The 22300-nt window shown below is 35.9% G+C and overlaps 1 protein-coding gene across 17 annotated transcripts in view; it reads right to left on the reverse strand.

The window, feature by feature from the left end:
* Positions 1–22300, reverse strand: part of TNRC6C (trinucleotide repeat containing adaptor 6C) — a 266081-nt gene that overhangs the window by 72424 nt on the left and 171357 nt on the right. For 15 of the 17 annotated variants that reach the window (XM_056817419.1, XM_056817415.1, XM_056817425.1 and 12 more), the window contains 5 exons: positions 17430–20018; positions 6554–6757; positions 4028–4194; positions 2639–2719; positions 263–320 (listed from right to left, as the gene is read on the reverse strand). In XM_056817419.1, the coding sequence (XP_056673397.1) occupies positions 263–320; positions 2639–2719; positions 4028–4194; positions 6554–6757; positions 17430–20018 (3099 nt within the window). The remainder of the gene's footprint in view (positions 1–262; positions 321–2638; positions 2720–4027; positions 4195–6553; positions 6758–17429; positions 20019–22300) is intronic. The other 2 variants (XM_056817424.1, XM_056817416.1) reach the window with 1 other exon arrangement.

Here is a 22300-nt window from a genome sequence, read left to right on the forward strand (position 1 = left end):
CATTCTGGGAGCAGGGATGGACAAATTCTTAATCTTTTAAATGTGTACTATTAACTTTTATCCTCTGAGGTATTTGTCTTGGTAGATAAACAGCTCATTTTTAGTAAAAGAGCATTACACCTCCTAAAATATTTAAGCTTCTATTCAACAAATACTTAAATATTATTTGATGATATTGAGAATAAAACTTTGAAAACTGAAATTTCACTTCCATGTCTCTCTTTTTGAAGTATTATTTTGAGAACAGCATTTTGTTACTTACTCATGGCCTGATCGAGATTCATATTGTTACTCTTCAAAGCCTCTTCAGCTGGCTCTCTCTGTGGGAAAAAAATCGTATTTTCATTTTAAGTTTCTATTTAAGAAGGTAAAGAGCTTGGGAAGACCTAAACATACACCAAAGAAATTATTATTATTGTTATAGTAATATTTTGTTTTTTTCAATTACATGTAAAAAGAATTGTAACATTCATTTTTTAAAAAATTACTCTTCCCCATACCACAAAACAGCAATTTGATATAGGTTATACATGAACAGTAACATATTTCCATATTAGTCACATTATGAAAGAAAACAGACCCAAAACAAAGCAAAAAAAAATAGTATGCTTCCATCTTCATTTATACTCTTATCAGTTCTTTCTCTGGAGGTGGATATTTTCTATTTTTCTCTCTGTCTCTCCCTTCTCTCCCAGCCCATATAAACTCTTACCTTCTGTCTTAGTATCAATTCTAAGACAAAAGATCAGCAAGATCAGCATGTAATTAGGGTTGACTTCCCTGTGGTCTTCCAGTTATGAAGTGTCTGAATTTGAACCCAAGTCCTCCTGACTCCAAGCCTGGTGCTCTATCCACTAGTTGCTTTGATAGTATTTTTCATCATAAGTCCTTTGGGATTTCTTATATCTTTGTATTGCTGAGAATAGTGAAGTCATTTACAGTTGATCATTGTACAATACTGCTATTACTATGTATGATGTTCTTCTTGGTATGTTCATTTTACATTGCATTAGATCATGTAAATCTTTCCAGGTTTTCCTGACAGCATCCTGCTCATTTGGAACTATGCCTAAAGGGTTCTCTAAAACTGTACATAATCCTTTGATCTAGCAATACAGGTACTAGGTATATAATCCAAAGAGAACCCCCCCCACTCCCACCAAAAAAAAAAAGGTAAATAGACCTATATGTAGAAAAAATTTAATGTAGCTCTTTTTGGGTAGAAATTTAGAGGTTGCCCATCAATAGGAGAATTGGCTGAACAAAATGACAGGCAGGATGGTTTCAAGAAAATTTGAAAAGAATTACATGAAATGATGCAAAATGAAAGTGAGAAGAACCAGGAGAACACTGTAGAACAGCAATATTTTTTGATGAACAACTGTAAATGACCTAGTTATTTTCAGTAATATTGATCCAAGAGAATCCAAGAGAGTCATGATGAATCATACCACCTGTCTTCAGAGAAAGAACTGATGGGAGTTTGAATTCAGTACCAAAATATACTATATTTTACTTTCTTACTTCTTTTTATTTTCCTTTTGTTTTAAAGTTTTCTTCCACAAAATTACTAACATGAAAAAATGTTTTACATGATTGCACATATAAAATCTATATTTACTGTCTCAGAGAAGAAATGTCACAGAATATTGTTAAGTGAAAGAAGTGACAAAAGAGAGGATTTCTGATTAACCTGGAAAGATCTATATGAACTGATGCTGAGTAAGGTGAGCAAAACCCAAAGAATGATTTATACAATAATATTTTAAAGTCACTTAACCCCCAATGCCTAGCCCTCATTGCTCTTCTGCCTTAGAACCAATACATTACTGATTCTAAGATGGAAGGTAGAGGTTTAAAAAAAAAATCTCGTTAGGGATAGGTCTCTTGGAGAGGGAAATAGGAGATTAAAAACCAAAGATATCAATAAAGTCTATTAGAATTAGCTGCTCTTTGAATAGTTGATATCACTTGTAAATCCATGTGGTTCTATGGATTTTTTTTGGCAATTCATTATGCTCAATTTCTCTTTCAGAGCATTTAATATTTTTGAAGAACTTTTCATGTTAAAATTAATACTTTGGAAATTTCAAGTCTTATATAGGCTTCCTTAGTCCTTCAAAAATTCCAACATGATTTTCTAGTTTATCAATAATGAATTGACAAAGATTAACTTTTCAAGCATCAAAAGGAGAGAAAAATAAATTTAAGTGTTTTTAGTGTATGTAGTACATTTAATACTTTGTGAATACCCATTTTATTATATAAATATATTTATACCTGAATAAAGGTTTTGAGAGACTATATAAAGGGAGGAATAGACTATACAAACCAGTTTTTTTTCTTTTATCTTTGCAATACTGAAAATATGAACAAAAGTGAAGTCATATAATCCTTCTATTTAGACATACTTTCAAGTTGACTTTTTCCCCATAGAAGGGATTACATGGATATGCTACCTTTCTTAATCATATTCATTAATATAAAAAAAGATTTTCATTATTTAGTGTTTTAACATCATCCTTAAAATAACTCCTTTTCTAATCAATAAGTATAAGTGAAAAATTTTCAATAACAAAACCTAATATTTATATAAAAATGGTCACATATGGTAGCAACAAAATAAAATGCTAATTACTGGAAAGCCCATGTCTGTGAGTTGTTTAATCAGACGGTTCATGATCCAGGCATCATCTTGCTTGCTAGATGTCTTCATGCCCTAAACAAATGAAATGTGGTGAAAGGAGAAAAAAATCTATAAAGCATTTCTTTACTGAATTTATGGAAAATAGGCATGATCCTAATCTACTGCAGTTTAGAATAAGAGAAACCCTTTGGATTGTTACTTAATAATTTTTATATTCTGGGAATTTTTTGAAATATGGTTGCTGCTAACATTATGTATTATTTTAGTTATAACAGGGATGTATACATAAGAATAATTCATGAGCTGGATAAGCAAAGAATTACTTTTTCTATCTTAGAGAATCAATGCAGAAATAATTAAATGTACATCTTCAAAATTATTATCATCTTATTCACACTACACTATGTATTAAAGGAGGCTAACTAAAAATAATATATTGGCTTCTAGGCCTTTAAATTTTAAAGACAGGCATAAAATGATGTCTTTTCTCAAAGAAAAAGATAAGAAGTTTGAGAAACAAAAAAACCCTTCCATTTCATTTAGTTTTTTCTTTATTTCCATAAGGTGTTTATAATGAATAAAAGGTAAACTATAGAAAGATGGAAAAGGGACCATTTAGAAAGGATAAATGTAGAGGGGGTTAAGTAGAGTAGATGAAAAGCTCTAAAGAGACATAAGTGATCTACAAAAATCCAAATTTTTAAAACTTCATTTCAGTTTTAAAATGATAAAACCCTTATAATTATTTAAATATCATATATCCCACATCCCAGAAAATATCCATCACGATGGTTTTCAAACTATTCAATAAAAATGCATGATGATATAGTAAACTAAAAGGCTTCTCTTTCATCAAAAATTCTTTTAGGTCAGTTTAATCATATAATCACATGCAAGTAACCTTAAGAGTTATATTTTCCCCGACCAAAATTTTGTATCTGAGGAAAAAATGAGGCACAGAAGGGTTTAATGATTTGCGTCTTCTGAGTCCAAATCCAATACTGTTCCTCCTTTACCATGCTGTCTTTCAATACTAGGCTAAAGTCTGGGCTCATAATAGTTGAATTTCAGAGTGGGCTCATAATAGTTGAATTTCAGAGTTGGTGTTTATCATGACAGATAATTCAACATTTTAATTCAATACTCTAAAATTTTGCATGTGTGTGGCCCATCATTATTAATGATATCTACTTAGCAATTTAAGTGCAAAATAGGTGTTATTTTGCACATGGTTCTAACTTTCAACAATGTTAAACCAACTGGCTTAATTTTAGTTTTCTCATAGTAACTATGGGATACAAAAGGGGAAGCAACTTTTATTACTGAATACATCTTAACTAGATCTGATTTTTCTCTTCTTTTTCTAAAAGAAAAGGCTACCTTTTGAAGTCCTTTCTTTGGGGCATTCCCCCAGGAACTGCAGGAGGAGTTGCTTTCTTGTGAAGCAGCATTATTCCACATATCTCCTTCTTCATCTTCCCACTGATTGGTAGTGAGGTTCATTTCATCCCCACCACTGCCCCAGCCTTCTTGCATAGATTTTGAAGCTTGAAGGAAAAAAAAAGTTTTCTCTACTTGACAGATTGACAATATATAAAGCAAACACATTTTCATTGCAATATAATCTTGGGAGAAGTAGTTTTTGACTTCCAAGCCATGAGGACTGTCACTCCAATTAGTTTAGAATATTTTTCCATTGTTATATGATTCATGGTCCTGTTTCCCCCCTTCTCCCCCCCCCCCCCCCCCAGCCAACATGCAACTCCACTGGGTTTTACTAGGGTGATCATTTAGAGTCTACATCCTCAATCACATCCCCATCAACCCATGCGATCAAGCTGTTGTTTTTCTTCTGTGTTTCTACTCCCTCAGTTCTTCCTCTGAATGTGGATAGTGTTCTTTCTCCTAAGTCCCTCAGAATTGTCCTGGATCACTGCATTGCTGCTAGTAGAGAAGTACATTACATTCTATTGTGCCACAGTGTATCAGTCTCTGTGTATGTTCTCTTGGTTCTGCTCCTTTCACTCTGCATCAATTCCTGGAGGTCATTCCATTTCACATGGAATCCCTCCAATTCATTATTCCTTTGAGCACAATAGTATTCCATCACCAACAGATACCACAATTTGTTAGCCATTCCCCAACAGAAGGGCATCCCTTCATTTTCCAATTTTTTGCCACCACAAAGAATGTGGCTATAAATATTTTTGTTTAAGTCTTTTTCCTTATGATTTCCTTGGGGTATAAACCCAGCAGTGCTATGGCTGGATCAAAGGGCAGACAGTCTTTTAAAGCCCTTCGGGCATAATTCCAAATTGCCCTCCAGAATGGTTGGATCAATTCACAACTCCACCAGCAATGCATTAATGTCCCAACTTTGCCACATCCCCTCCAACATGTATCACTTTCCTTTGCTGTCATGTTAGCCAATCTGCTAGGTGTGAGGTGGTACCTCAGAGTTATTTTGATTTGCATTTCTCTGATTATAAGAGATCTAGAACACTTTTTATGTGCTTATTGAGAGTTTTGGTTTATCTGAAAACTGCCTATTGATGTCCTTTGCCCATTTATCAATTGGGGAGTGGCTTGATTTTTTGTACAACTGATTTTAGCTCCTTATATATTTGAGTAATTAGACCTTTATCAGAGGTTTATGTTATAACAATTTCCCTAATTTGTTGCTTCCCTTCTAATTTTGGTTGCATTGGTTTTGTTTGTACAAAACCTTTTTAATTTAATGTAATCAAAATTATTTATTTTACATTTTGTAATTTTTTCTAACCCTTACTTGGTCTTAAAAATCTTTTCTTTCCCAAAGATGTCACTCCAATTAGTAAAGTATACAAAGATAAAAGTAGCAGAACATAGCTAAGGAGACTTTCTTTCTTTTTTTTTTAAACCCTTACCTTCGGTCGTGGAGTCAATACTATGTATTGGTTCCAAGGCAGAAGAGTGGTAAGGGCTACGCAATGGGGGTCAAGTGACTTGCCCAGGGTCACACAGCTGGGAAGTGTCTGAGGCCAGATTTGAACCTAGGACCTCCCGTCTCTAGGTCTGACTCTCAATCCAAGGAGTCATCCAGCTGCCCTCCTAAAGAGACTTTCTATGACATTGTGAAGATTAAATTGTAACCCTTGCCTATTTTTAGATTTAATCCCCATAAGTGTAAACACAGTACTTAAAAATTTAAGTATGAAGATCTGCCCATTTAGATCTAATCACCAAAAGTGCAAATACCCCACTTAATCATGAAGTGGAAGGTCTATGACACATGTGTGCAATAGTGAGTGACGAATCAGAATCGACTGACTGCCTTCTGGGCAACCTAGAGCAGAAACTGTGAATGGTAGATGTAGAATTAAGGGAAGGCACAGAAAGTGACGCAAGAGAAAATGTCTTTAAAAGAGCTATTACTTCCCATGAGAATTAAATTCTTTATACTTTTGAGTTGAGGCTGGTGAAGAGGGGCAGAAGGATCTGCTCACTGGACTGACACATGATCTGAAGTGTCCAGCCTGAGGAAAGATGATCTAGCCTCTTGAGAGACACGTCCTGAGTCCTCAACTTTGCTGAGGCTGGCTGAAACTAATTCTCCCTGCCTGGAGGAGTAAATTACTTAGTGCCTAGGCTAGATATCTTATCTTATCCTCACTCTGATTTTCTTCTTCATTCTTTCTATATTTTGTAAATAAATCTCTTTGGAATTAATGAACTTCCTGGTGACTACTCTTAAATATTCAAGTCCAACCTTTTAAAAAATAACCCCTTTTCCCCCTCACAACATGTTAGTCAAAGTCAATCTGTCTAAGTTACATACCTTAATTAAAATACAGTAATAATTATGCTTCCCATTAAATATCTCCTCCCTTTAAAAAATGCAACAATAAAATATTCAATTTTACTCACCTTGTTTGCACAGGGCTGGGGCAGCAGCTGGGGCACTTGTTCTTCCAAATGTCCCTGATGGCTCCGAATTATCTCCCCATCCTGCACCACTGCTAGGTGGCTTTCCCCAAGCTGCTGTGCCATTATCTACTGTAGCAGCAGGAGATGATGATTCTCCCCAAGAAGCTTCAGTCTTTGAATGAACATTAGGCATGTCGCCCCAGCCTGTTGAAAGTGAAAAAGACATAGAAAAATGAATGCAAAAATGAGTAGTTTTCCAAGATATTTGTTCTAAAGTTTATGATTCTTCATTTATATCCTCTTTTACCTCATATTACATTTAAAAGTCATTAAGCAATACCTATAAAAGGTATCTTCATCCAACAATCAGGTAACCACTTGAAATGTTCCCAATATTTCAGTATCATCTCTTTTATAATATATGAATCATCAGAACTAAATGCTTTAAGACCAATATATTATATAAATTGTAACCTATGATAAAGGAGTTTGTACCAGTTATTACTAGTAATAATTGGACATAGTATTGTAATTACATAGAAATAACAGTATACACTAGATAAAATTGCCACATAACACTCGAGAAAATCAAATTGGGAGAACGATTTGTCATGTCAATTAGTTGTCCTACTCTTTGAATTTTGGGTTTTCTTGGCAAAGATATTAGTGTTTTGCAATTCATTCTCCAGCTCATTTTACAAATAAAGAAACTGAGGCAATCAAGGTTAAGTGACTTGCCTACATGCACATAGCTAAGGAAGCATTTGAGGCCAAAACTGAACCCAGGACCATTAGTGTCTAGACCTGGCTGTCCTCCCTAGCCTTCAAGTAATAGTTTCAACCAAATCAAACCCAAAAAGAAAAAAAAATGAAGGTCAAGAGGAATAACCAGACAAGCAAGATTCTTTGAAAGTTGCAAGTGGATATCATTATATATACATACTTACACAAAGAAAAAGAATTACTTTCATATTCAAAATTTCAAATTTGTATAACACCCTCAAGTTTTGTAATTATAAATGGAAATACTAATTTTATTTGGAATTTAGTTTCAGAAAAATAAATAAATAAAAAAGGAAAAGGTAAAGCCAGTCAGTCATTTTTCCTTAGAGAGATATTAACTTTGTATTCCTGGGATTGAGAGGTGGTAATTTTTGTATCTTTTTATGGGGGTTCCCATTTTCAAGTGGCCTATGAATGCAAGAAGGCAGAGTTAATTTTCTTTCAAAGAACAGGGAAGAAATCTCTTGGTTTTGCTGCAATTAGTTCATTCTCTTAAGTTTCTACTAGCAAGAAGTATCTGTATCTTTGGTGCTAGTCTGGGTTCTAAGAATTAAACGCTGTTTGTTTTTAGACTTGAAAGATCTAGAGGCACTGGTACCTAGAGCTCTTATATCAGAGGTAATGTGTGTGGTGGCAAAAGTCCTTGTTAGGGTTGGTAGAGATGAGCATGAGATGCTAAGGTTTAGGTTCTAGGCTGGATGCAAGAGGCAAGAGGCAAGAGGCAAGAGGCAAGTTTTGTGAGGCAGTACAGGCTTTGGGTATTGAAAGGGTACAGTTCAACAAACAAGGCTTTGTGTTGGTCTTAGCATGGTAGTAACAGAGAGGTGAGCCACAGCACTAATACAGTAAATCAGAAAAGAGAAGCAGTATCTTGAGAAAGAAAGGCTAGGGAAACTAATTCTAGAAGAGAATGATATAAGTCTTTGAATTTTTAATCAGGGCAGATTTGAGTAGACTTTTGCATTTCTTATGGGATTGGAAGGGGAAGAGAAATAACCTTAATATGTGCTCTGAGCAGGAGGGTAGACAGTGGCTCCTGAGGAACATCTGCAAAAATATCACATTTCTGATTGCCAACATCGGCTGCACAGGAAAAAGAGGTAAAGAAATTCTACGAAAAACTTGATTTTAAACAACTTAGAGATGGAATGTGTGATGAAAAATATAGCTCAAGAATAAGAAATGAGGCCAAAACATTGAAAAATTACAGAAATCTCAACTTTATTACAAATATTTTAAAGCAGGGGCTTGGGAGACATTGTACATAGAACGTACCAAGTAATAAAAAATGGAAAAGATTAAAATTTTAACTAAAGGAAATGACTATGAGGCATATGGGAGTTAATTCTGAATTAGCTATAGAGGGGTCAGACCACCACCTTGTTACCAGCGAAGTAAAAATTTACCCAAAACTATAATAATACTAAGAAAAAGGTACAGAATATAATGAAAGCAATTCTAATTTGACCTATTAAAACAAGCCTATATTTTCTTCTAATCCCAAAGAAAATGGATAGCCATTGACAGAGATTAGCAAAAGAAATAATTTCCAATAACACATATTTGATTTCCTTGCCAAGCACATCTACATGTCAATTAAAGGTAGAAATGGTTGTAGATTACCAGTACTAATGGATTATAGGAGATGCAGTAAAAAGAAAATGTTTAAAGAATGCCTGAGGAAAGATCCAATTTAAATCATCTTTAGGATATTAAAGGATAAAGCTAGGAGGACAAGATACAGATGTAAAAAATGGTATGAATTTTTTTTAAATGATAAACTTTTTATAAAGGAAAGCAGAGCTATTGCAGTTAGAATATAACAAAATAGTCCTGCATGTGCAGGATTGGAAGTGGAAACGGCACTAAAGCAAATAAAGGGGGTAAAAATAGCTGGATTGGATCAAATATTCTGGGATTAATGTTGGCAGTGACATAATTTTTAAGGAATTGAGGGATCAATTCCCAAAATATCTGAAAAAATTCCAAAGATATCGTTTTAAAAAAAAAAGGGCAAAGTAATGACAACTAATGGCCCACATATTTACTTTCCAATCCCCATGAAAGGTTGCTGAGAAGGATCTACATAGACATTAAGGGCATCTTTAACGAAGATCCGAATGGGAAACAGGCAGGCTTTCACAATGTCATTTTAGAGCTGACCACATCTTTACAGTGACACTGAAAATTGACAGATTTAAGGGTTAACTTGGGAGTTTTGACAAATAGAGAACTTTTAATAATTTAAGTTTTATGGAGAATATAGTAGAGTTGTAAATTAATATTATTCCTTTAAGCCAGAGAAAAGAAAACTTCTAGTAGCTTTTAACAATTAACAATTTAGGTTAATTAAAATAGAGACAGTAAAAGAATATAGTAAAGGAGAGAAATATAGGAAAAAGGTAGAGAAAGAAAATTTCCTAATGTCTATACTAATTATCCTATAACTAACTATAATTACCACCTAAAACTGCTGATATCTACCTATAACTGCCTATTAACTACCATTAATAATAGCCACCCCACAAAGTTCCAACCCAATCCAGCCCAATCCAAACCAACCCAATCAGTGTTTAATCCAACCTCAATTAGGTCTGTCAACGAAGATCAGCCACCTCCCAACCCAGAAAAGGTAAAAAAAAAGGCTAAATCCAAAAAGTTCTCTAAGTAAACTCAGGCCCACCTTTATATACCAGCAACTAAACTGCCAATCACCAACCCAACTCACTCCCAGCAGCCAATTTCCCCCCAAACTGCCAGCCCCAACAGTCGGCAACTGACGGCCTTTTATGCCCTTTTCCAATCTCCCTTCCTGTTTCTACTTTATGTCACTGTGGGCTAGTTAATCCCTACACATCTCTATGATAAGAGGATCTCCAGGTCCCCCGTTAAATTAAAAAATGTGTGAAGTAGACAAATGTCCTTGCTCTGAATTGGGCATCAGAAACTACCAGACACATAGACACACAAGTCCACATTAAAACTTTTTATTAAAACTTATTTTAATCTGTAAACCTTAAAATTTCTTAGACTTATGAATATTGGAAATTTCCCCATTGGGAAATCTCATACTGGAAAAAATTTCCTACTGATAGTAAGAACCCCCTTGGCATGGGAGGATCCTTCTCCTCCCTACTTGGGACTGCTTTAGGACAGAAACCTTTTGCTGAACAATGGAAAGGGCTTTGACCTATGCTTAAGCATAGAACAGGAAGTTCTTTGAGTCATGATTGATTTTAGAATTGATACAATAGAGATACTTGGAATGACAGAACCAGGTCTTGGAAAATACAATTTCCACCCTACTTAGAGTAACAGGATTTAGGAAGGGCTGCAGCAAAGGATCAAGATTTAATTATTTGAGAATATGACCTTCAACAGACATGTGCAAAAGGGCAGACCTCTGGGTGGTCCTGGGTTAAGCTAGAGCCACCATTGGCACAGGGAAGACATGGACAGTGATTGGTAGATGTGAGAACTGAGGGGGAGGGAACTTGGATGGTTTCCTTAAAGATAGCGGGGTCTGAGGACTAGGGGGTTGGAGAGGTTTTGCTCTGAGAGGTTGTGCTCTGAGAAGTTTTGCTCTGAAGGAGGCTGGAGGTGGAGGCTGCTGAGACTGTTTCTCCATTTTGGTCACGTGAGTGATAGGGACTGATCTCTTTTCTTTGCCTCGGCTATCTAAGGGCACGGGCCTTTTGGCCCAGCCTAAACAGAGGGGGTATTTAAGCCCTATTTCCTTCTCTCCCCTTTCTTTCTCTCTCTCTCTCCCTCTCTCTATCTCTAATACCTTTCTTCTTCCTGTTTGTAATTAAACTCCATAAAAGGTTGACTGCTGACTTGAGTTTTCATTTAGGAATTACATAGCTGAATTCCTTGGCGACCTTAAATTAAAATATATCAGTCTTTTAAAGTGATTTCCTTGTCACAAATCTAATAATTTTAATCTTTGATAAGACTTATTTATTGCTATCCTGGAAGCTTAAGTATAGGATACCAATAATAATTTTATTTTTTGTGCAATTTTAAAAAATATTCTTTGTGCAACTGAACAGGATAAAAAATGCATTTGAGTATTGGAAAAGACAATAATTGAAGTCCATTTGTATGTGCATACTGGCACTCACCAATCCACCTCTCACCTGAATTTCCTTTCCCTACTTTTTCTTATCTTAACCTCCCACTCTACAAAACAAACAAACAAGCTGCAACAGATATAGCACAGCATTTCTATTTTTAGTTAGTTAGGAGGCTTAAAATAGTGACTGCTAGCTGGGACAGGTCAATGGGATCTAGCTCTGAAGCTGAGCCATAAGAACAGCTGAACTGTTACTGCAACAGAGCTAAGGCCTCCTGATCTTACCTCACTACCTTACAGACAACCCTATTTAGGCATTGCTCTTTTTCCTAAAGAATGACAGAAATATAGGCTACTTTATAGGGAACTGTACAACTTGGCTTCTGCTGCTAAGAGAAATTCTGGACACATGCTATAGACTGGCTACTCTGGTACTCTAACATACACTACTACTTCTCTTAAACTTTTATCAGTAAGACTATTTCCATTTGAAATATATTTTGTTCTTTGGTCTACTGTAAATAGTATATAAAAATAAGTGTCAGTCCCAGGCCTAATTCTTAGATGCCTATGGTAATTGTAGGATTGTATGTATTTTTGTCATTATCCATGTTATATTTTGCATTAAAAAAGAAACAGCATTAACAGAATTATAAAAGCCCATATTAAAATCATGAAACTAAGTTGCCAAGTAATAAAAATATTTATAGTTGCTTATGCTTGAAAAGATTTTTCTATTTCCCTCTCTAAAAAGAAGCTGACAGGAATTTCATTTTTAGATCAAAGTTTTTGAAGTTTTTATAATTTCTACACTGTGACATCTATTTCTCTCAACATTCTCCTACTTATGTAGGCTCAAAATCTCAGAATCATCTATGTCCCATCAGTTACCAAACTGTTAGTTCTTCCTTTGCAATATCTGATTCTTTTCATTCACACTGCTGTCCACATTATCTCTTGCTTGTACTATTGTAAGAGGCTTCTCTTATTTATCTCTCTACCTCCAATCTGGTCTCTTCTCTAATCCATCCTTCATGAAGATGGAAAATAAATTTCTGAATATAGGCTTTAAGAGGTCAATCTTCTGATTAAAAAACTAATTGGTTTTTTGAAGAAAATACAAACAATTCCCACAATATGGCTGCAAATGACCCTTCCAGATTTAATTCAAATTGCTCTCTGACTTTCATATATGCTTTCAGCCAAGCTACTATTCTTAGATGATTTTATCATGCATTCCTTAGAATGTCTTCTACATTTCTTCCTGCTGCCTTCTTTCTCTTCATTCAAATTTAATGACAAAACTTTCTTATATTATTTGTATACTAATATCCCCAAATGTTAGCTCTTTAAAAAATTATTTATAACCTTTACATTTCTTCTTGTAATCAGTACTACATATTGGTTCCAAGGGAGAAGAGTAGTTGAGGGCAAGGCAATAGTGATTAAATGACTTGCCCAGAGTCACCCAGTTAGGAGGTATCTGAGGCTAGATATGAACCCAGTACCTCCAGTCTCTAGGTCTAGGTCTGGTTCTTAATTTACTGAGCCACTTGGGGGTCCCTAACCATCATTTTGGAAGTTGCACATAATCTACCCCTGCTTTGTTCTTAGTTCTACTTTGTATGCAAGTGAAACATGTCAAAACCTTTCTATTAATGTACCTTTCATGTGGTCTCTTATTGCCCAGTGCAATGTTTTGCACATAGTATACCTATAAGTAGTTTGCTAAATTAAAAAATGACATCTATAACATTATGTAAATAACTGAAAACCCCCCATCCCCCATTAGCTTTGAAGATATAAGCTAGCTACTGACTGATGTAGAGAATAACATCAGCCATTCCTGATAAGCCACAGTAACTAGTTAATAAAGTGAAAAACATGTAAGTCTCATGTAGTAGCTAAGATTTCTAAGTCTTTCCTTTTTCTATTTCTTTTCTAAGACTTTCAGTAGATGGAGTATCAGGCCAGGAGCTAATAAAACCTGAGTTCAAATGGCTTCCCTTACTAGCTATGTGATCTTAGGCAAATAACTTAACCTATTTGCCTCAGTTTCCTCATCTGTGAGTAATTATAAAGCACTTAACACAGTGCCTGAAACACAGCATATATATTTCATGTACATACTGTATATAAGCATATACAGCATAGCTATATAAATGGTAACTATTACTATTATTATTATCATCACATTTCAGTTATGCTGATATGGTATTAAGCAACATTTAATTTCATATAAGCTTTGTAGATAAGCCCTACGTATGATTTCATGACAGCATTATACTGCTTAATGTTTTGATACTTTTTATTGTGTGTGAACCAAGAATACATGTATTTCCAATCCCCTTACCTCCATATGTATTAATTCTTCTGAATTTAAGTCAAATAGTCAACAACTTAAAGAACTCACAAATTGTTTAATAGAGTAGGAGAACTGTAACTGTGCTACAATATCTTATTAAATGTTTCTGTGAGCTAAACACTGGATATTAAGGGCTGGGGATACAAAAAAAGGCAAGATAATCCTTGTTCTCAAGAAGCTTATATTCTAATGGGGTGGGGTGGGGGAATATTGTGTAAGTAAATGGGGGCATAAAGATACCTGGAATCAGGAGGAAATAATCTTAAAAGGGGAAGGCTTTAGCAGCTTGAAGAATTGAGAAAACAATTAGAATTTGAATTAAGTCTTGAAGGAAGTCAGGCATAGGAGAGAAAGAGTAACCTTTTGAAGCATGGGGGTCCACTGAGTAATAGAATGTGTGTGAAGAATAGTAAATAGATTAGTTTGGCTTAATCATCAAATTTATGGAGGGGACTAAAATGTAAGAAGGTTATAAAGATAAAGAACTAGCTTTAAATCCAAACAAATTATACTTGAAATCTCTAGAATTTACTGGGCAATGGATAGGGAGGAGGTGGGGAGAAAAGGATAGGTTATATGATCATATATATGCTTTGGGAAAATGGTTCTGGTCCTTGAGTGAAATATGAATTGGAGTATGGAGACCAAGTGGGAAGCTATTGTTAAAGGGCAGGTGAGAAGTGATGGGAATTTAAAGGAAGGTGGTGGCTGTGTGAAAAAAGAAATCTAAGATAAATTATGATTAGGATGAAACGATACATGTAGTAAATTTAAGTGAGGGTTGAGGAGGAGACTGAGGTTGTGAATTGGGTGACTTGGTGGTACCCTCAAGAACAATAGAAAGGTTGGTATGAAGGGAAATAAACTCCTGGTTGATTAGTTGACATGTATTTATCAAGCACCTACTACATTCTAGGTTACTGTGCTAGCTGCTAGAGATACAAATACAAAAATGAGTTCTTTTTTAGACATTTTGAGTTTGAGATGCCATCAAGACTTCCAATTCTGAAATGGTCTAATGGGCAGTTAGTATTATAGGCATGGGTTCAGAATTCAGCAAAGAGATGAGAGCTATATTGATCAAAGAGATGATATTTGAATTCATGGGAGCTGATGAGATTACTATCTGGGCTAGTATATAGAGAAAAAAGGATCCAGAAAAGAGCCTTTCAATACAGAGACAATTATTGTACCTGACATATATGACTATCTAGCAAAGGAGATTGAAAAAGAGCAGGTAGAGAGGAAGAGAACTAAGAGTAATAAATAAAGTGTCACAATAGCCAACAAGGGATTGAATATAGGCTATTAGATCTGACAAAATATCAACAGATAAAAGAGAGAAGTTTCGGTTGAATGATGAGATTGGAAATGAAGGCTGTTTCTTGAGCAGGTCTTTATCTTCAGTTTTCAGGAGCAAACAATTTCAGTACAAAGCCTCAATTTAGGAACTATATCTTTTTATTTAACTCTTATCTAGGTTGAAGAATGGTAAGGGCTAGGCAACTGGGGTGAAGTGACTTGCCCTGGGTCACACAGGTAGGAAGTGCCAGAGGCCAAATTTGAACCCAAGACTTCCTATGTTTGGGCCTGGGTCTCTATCCACTGAGCTACCTAGCTGATCCTCCTTAAAATTTCGATATCTGTATCTTACACATGTGGTTTCCTTGGTAATTTTATAATCTTAAAAGCATTATTCTAAGAAAGGTTCATAGGCCTCACTAGATTTTCCATGACAAAAAGTTTAAACATGTATCTTCTAGGGCATCTCCTTGAAAGAAGGAAACATGTGACTAAAGATCATTTTCATTAATTAGAGCTCAAATTAATGGTTTTCTATAAACTTGAAAACAGTCTTTATTTAAAATTACATCTAGTTTAACCCAATGGAATTGCTTGTCAGCTCCAGTAGAGGGGAGAAAAGAGGAGAAGAAGAGAACCTGAATCATGTAACCATGGAAAAATATTTTTTAAAAATAAAATTAAAATTATATTTTATAAATTTTTCTAAAAAATGAAATTATATCTGGAAGAATATTTTAATAAATTGGGTATACAACTAAAAAAAGAACCAACTAATCAAAAAACCCTTAAACACAAAAAATAGAAATCCTAAAAAAAAATCACTGAAAAAAGAATAAAAGCATTAATATAATAGAACTAGGTATTTAAAGATCTATAGAATCAGTAGGTTATATAGGGCCTCCTCCCATCAATAGGACAAAGTAAGAGATTTATGAGCTCTTTTATTAAACAACTCTTTGGTGATTAAAGTTTAGTAGTTGCTGAGTCTTTATAGTAGTTGTAAAGAGCTCAATTATTGATATTTAGTGCTTAGTCGCATGGAAAATCTCATTGTAAGTATCAGGAGATTAATAAAATCCACTGCCACCTGCTACTAACTATAGTGTCCTTTCTCAAAGAGGTCATAAAAAATAAGACGAACAAATAAAAAATGGACAGTGTATAATTTAATATATTTTAAATATAAACAAATAAAGCAAGTAACAAAGTGTTTTGCAGTATCATAGTACCATTTCCTTTAACACAGGAAAATCATTTTTGTTTAGCAATCAATCTCTGAAGTTTTGGTCTGATTGTTTTAACCTGTGTCCTTAAGAACAAATGAATATAGATAGTAAATCCACTAAGATTAACATGTTAAGAATAATGGCAATATTTCAAAAGTTTCATAAAATGCTTTTCATAATCTTATCTGAACCATTATTTTTGTGACTTTGTGAAATTCAAAACTTCTCTAGGCCTTAGTTTATTTATCTGTAAAATGAGGACAGTACATACCTCTTTATAGTTATTGTTGACAACCAATTAAATGTAAAGAATTTTTTACTCTGTTCTCTTCTTACTCTTTGCTGTGTTGGTCCTGAATAAAAGAGAATCTGTTTTTCTTATTAAGTTAAGCATGACCACAAATGTGTCATCTTGGTAGTTTCTATGACTGACTAGTTTTCTTGATCAGAGTTGTTAAATATATTGCAGCAAGATTGCTAAGTGCAGCTAGAATCAGATTAAAATGTAATTGGGAAATATTTAACAAAATAGACAGAGAGATAATAGATAATAGTTTTCTATTTGAATCTATACTATTTCTAGATCCACTGTTCTAAATCATGGATAATATCCCATAACAGAATTCTAGAAAAAATTCTGATATACTAGAGGTTCTGCTTCCATTAACATATGATTTTTATTTAAATGCAACACCTGATCTTATAAAATCCATGTAATTTTTCTGTGGTTGGTTTATTTGAACAATGAAGATCTGTAAATCGATACTAAAACTATATACATGAAATGTTATGCTGATGTCCTTAAAAGAGATCTACTTTGAGTTTTTCAACAGACTTAATCTAATGTGAAGAGAGTTAGGGGAAATGAAAGTTATAAGGGAAGCCATATAAATTAGTCAGCTGGATCAGGGTAATTACCAGCTGGAGAGTTCTACTGATTAAGCCTGCTGGTTGGTAAACTTTTACAAGTGCTTCTGTGAAATTCTTTGTATTTCACAAAAGCAATATTACTTACAGGGAGGTAATTAAGTGCCCGTTGACAATTATCACACTATATTTGTACATGCATACTGTATATACTGAAATGTAAAGTATTTATTTCAGAGAGTATAAAATTCATACCTGGACCAAGCAGCGAAGATCGATTGAGCTGAGTGCTTGACTGATGTGATAGATTTTCAACCATGTTTGTGTTGTTATTGGTGGTGGTGGTGGTGGTGGTGGTAGTGGTATTGGTTGTGGTACTGCTCTGGATTACAGGATTGTTTCTATCCCACATGTTTACGGTTTTATTGTTGTAGTTGCTTGGGTCACCCCAAGCTGAGGTACCATCATCAATTTCCATCTTACGTCGAATGGAGGGGGGAGAAGGTTCTTCCCAACCAGTAGCCTCACTAATGTCCTTCTGTTTGGCTGGTATTGGCCCACCAACCCATCCTGATCCAGTTTGCTTAACAGAAGCAGCTCCTCCCCAGTTACTCACATTGTTGTCTTGGGGTTTATTAGACCAGTTTTGCTGGGGACCAGGTTTTAAGGACTCTCCCCAATTTGTACCTGGGTTAACCTTAGCATTTGTGCCACTGCCCCATCCACTGGTCCCAGATCTTGTATCATTCCAACCAGAACCTGATCTATTATTGTCAGCATCCCATCCTGATCCATTCTTCTTTCCATCACTCAAATTTCCAAGGACAGATGGTGAATCTGTCCAATCTCCTCCCCCTGAAGTCCAGCCTGGATTGGACTTTTGTCCATCTCCCCAGTTTTGAGATTTGGGTTTCTGAGGTTCACCCCAGGTAGGTGATTTGTCCCCCTGATTTACAGTCCCATTCCAAGCATGGCCACTTTTGGCAGCAGCATTACTGACAGCAGTAGAGCTTATTGAGTCCCCCCAACCCCCGAGGCCATTTGGCGCTTTGTTGTTGTCTCCCCAACCTGTATTTGCAGCAGAGGGCGAGTTGACCCACCCAGATACTGAAGAGGTATTTGTACTGTTCATGATGGACCCATCATTCTTCCCCCCTGAGTTTGAAGGCTGAGTAGTTGCACAACCCCAAGCCTCCGTTCCATTGTCATTTTTTCGCTCAGACCTAGGGGATTCCTCAAATTCCCAGGCAGTGTTTTGCTTTACAGGAGTCTGTCCCCAACCAGTATTGGACAGTACTCTTGGGTCAAGGTCATTCCTTGGCAACTGGACATGCCCTTGGTCAATAATTCCTTTGTCTCTCCGTCGGCTCTCTCCAGCTCCCTCCCTGCCAGTGCTTCCTTCATTTTGACTTCCAGAACTGTCATTGCTTCCTTCACTTGCTGCAGTACCAGAAGTGGCAGCTTTGGCCCAAGAGTTCAGTTGTTCATTGCCCTGCTGCATGGCAGGATTCTGGTTAGTAACATTAGGGTTATCCCACCCCATTGTTCCTTTTCCATTGATGTCATTATTGGAATGCTGGTTTGGGGGCTTTCCCCATTCCCCATTAACACCACTTGAGGTGCTACGGCTGGGGTGACCCCAAGCTCCAGAATGTATATTACCAGCACCATTGCTGCCATTGCTCCTTCCCCAAGAAAGAACCCCAGGACTAGCAGGAGGCCCTGAATCCCATGCATTTGCTCCATTCCCTTCTTTCTGCACAGTTGGATCCACTCTGCTGGATCCATTTTGTTTAGCACTTAATGCTGAGTTCACAGTGTCTCCATTCCCCTGACTGAACCCAGAATTATTATTTCCTGTGGCAGGATTACCTGGAGACATCCCCCATACTGAACTGTTAATCCCTTCACCATTGCCCCCACTGACTTGAGAAACTGATGATCCATTAGCACCAGGAAGGCCTTGTAGGTGGGGTGGGATGATGGCCCCTATACCAACAGCCATTCCCCAGTTAGGCAGTCCATTTGTCTGCATTGCATTGATATTGTTTGGTGAAGAGTTCATAGGGTTAGTGTTATTTGGTCCATCAGTGTTAAGGTTCTGAGGTTGTATGCTGAAAGACACATTCTGAGAAGTGGACGTTTGTGGTTCTGTGCTCTCTTGAGGCAGCAAGTTTCCCCAAGCACCTAAAGTGCCTGTTGGGTTCCCATTCTGGTTGCCCATATTTTGACCTATGGCACTGACTGGACTACAAATACTGGAAGGGTTGCCTGTTGCCACAGTTCCTTCATGTCCAAGTACAGGCCAAGCAGCTGGGTTGGCATTAGGATTAAGATTAATGCCAGCATTTGAGTTGGAAGAACCCCAGCAGGTCTGACTTCTACTATCTCCAATCATATTGTCCATTTTTCCATCCCCACCACTGATAGAGCAGTGAGTTAGATTAGAGTTGGAGCCTGTGGTCACACCCCACACTCTGGATGAATTTCCATTACCATTTGCTCCACCTGCTCCAAGGGCACTCTGATTAGAAGTGCTTTGGACGAGTGCTCCATTTGCGCCATTATTGCCATTATTTTTCTTTGTATGTCCAGTGAAGTTGCCGTGGGCACTCCCTGTAGCCATGCTACTGTTCTCTGGGCCACAGTTGGAGACAGAGTCAATGTCTGTAGTACATTCTGAGGCAGATTCAGTCTCAGTTACTGTAATGGAAGGCCACGCCTCCTTGTCAGTCCTATCTATTATCACTTTATCCCAGGTGCAGGTGGCTTCACTTCTAAAAGTAGGCTGCTGTGCCCAGTTGGAATTTTCATAATGGTCTACCAATCCACTGTGACTGGGATCTGAAAAAGATTAAATAAAAGGCAAGATTCAGGCTTTTTTTTTCTTTTTTTTGATAATGCCAATACTAACTTTCTGAACTGGTGAGGGTATTTGTAAATTTCTGATTATTTAGGTTTTCAACTGTGAATGACAAATACTGAAAACCAGTGGTTTCTAACCTAAGTAAGAGCATTAAAAAACCCAACTCTTAACTTCCACCTTAGAATCAATACTATGTATTGGTTTCAGTAAGGGCTAGTAAGGGTTAAGTGATTTGCCTAGAGTCACACAGCTAATAGGCCACATTTGAACCCAGGACCTCTTGGCTCTGGGTTCTCTATCTACTGAGTCATCTAGCTGCCCCCAGGATTATTTTTTAAAGGAAAAAACATTTATTACCTCCCCTCCCCATAGAAGAAGTTTATGATACTTGTAATAGTAGAGAAAAAAGATAAAAAGTTATTATAATAAAAATGATAGTTAACATTTATATAGTATTTATGTTGTGCTAGGTACTTTGCAAAGTGCTTTACAATTATTATTACATTTGATCCACACAAAAATCCTGCAAGATTGATGCTATTATTATCGCCATTTTACTGATGAAGAAACAGGCAAATAGATTAAGTGATTTACCTAGGATCACACAGATGGTAAGTATCTACCATGAATTCAGTAAGTATTTCAAATGAATAATGCATTTTATCATATCCAATAATACCTACATAAATTTGTAAAATACTAATATGTAAGGGACATTATTCAGTTTCATCAGAGGATGCGTTTGCTTATTTTTAATGAGTCAGATGAAATAGATCCCTTGCAATAAATAACTACACAGCTTCCAACTCTACAGACCTCAGGTTGAGAATCAATGCTCTTTTAGAAAAAAATTTTAAGCTATGATCTTCTTGATTTGTCCTACACTGACAGCATGACTATTCCCTATAACCAATGGCTTAAGGATGCTAATTTCTGTAGTGAAAGATATTTACAGAATGGCTGCAATCAGAATCAGAAAGGAAGGCCTGAGTTCCAGCCCTGTCTATGCCAGGCCATGTGACCCTAGGCTGTGTAGCTCATAAGTTATCCAACAATGCCTTTGACAACTCTGAAAGATTATCTGTTGCAGACCAACTATAGATATGCATTGATAAGAGTGAATATCCTAAACTAATAAAATCACATCAGGTAAAACAAACAAACAAAAAACTAGTGTTCATATCATATTACATTCCTTGGGTTATATGTAATAGTTCTTTGATTTTCTTGGTTAATTGTTAATTATCAGATATCAATTGCCAAAAATCCCTCAGGCCTAGTGCTGCTTTTTATCTCTATAACTCTAGGCTTTTAAAGGGAAGAGAAAAGGAATAAGTACTGGTGCTTTACAAATATTATCATATTAGATCCTCACAACAATCCTGAGGGGTAGGTACTATTATTTTTCATTTAACAGAAGAGGAAACTGAGGCAAACAGGAAGTTAAATGAATTGTCCAGGGTCACACAACTAGTAAGTATCTTAGGCCACATTTGAACTCCAAACCTGCCACTCTATTCATTGTGCTACCAGCTGCCTCTTGAACACGATAAGCACTTAATATCTGCAGTTTTCAAAAGCTACATTAAAAATGCCAAATGATATTGGCATCTTTAAGATAGATGCATACTAAGAGGAACTCAGCCAAGTTTTTAATACTTTTATTTGACTTAATAATTGTGATTAGTAATTAGTAATTGTTTAGTCTGTATGGGCAGAATAGATAAGCCTCAGAGCAAATAATGAATTATTTTCAAGTAGCTGCATTATTTGAATTCCAACTGCATATTTTCATTATCCATGATCCAGTGATCATATTTTACATAACTATTTGTTGTTTCAAGTCATATCCAACTCCTGATGCCATTTGTGGTTTTCCTGGCAGAAATACTGGAGTAGTTTGCCGTTTCCTTCTCCAGCTTATTTTATAGATGAAGAACTAAGGCAAACAGGGTAAGTGACTTGCCCAGTATCACACTGCTAGTAAATGTTTGAGGCCAGATTTGAACTCATGAAGATGAGTTTTTCTGATTCTAAGCTCAGGGTTCTACCTGCACATTTGATCTTTCTACAGAATTCAGCATTCACACTAATGAAAAACTTGGCTGTATTAAAATTCCCAAATTTATTCTCAATAATTCTATCCTTTAGAACCATAGACAATTCTAAGAGTCTAACAAACAAATACATATTCATCATTTTAGATATTAAATCATCAGATATTAATGTACTTGTATAAAAAGTTCATTTATAAAAGTCA

This window comes from Monodelphis domestica, chromosome 2 (assembly GCF_027887165.1).
Source record: "Monodelphis domestica isolate mMonDom1 chromosome 2, mMonDom1.pri, whole genome shotgun sequence".
NCBI lineage: Eukaryota > Metazoa > Chordata > Mammalia > Didelphimorphia > Didelphidae > Monodelphis > Monodelphis domestica.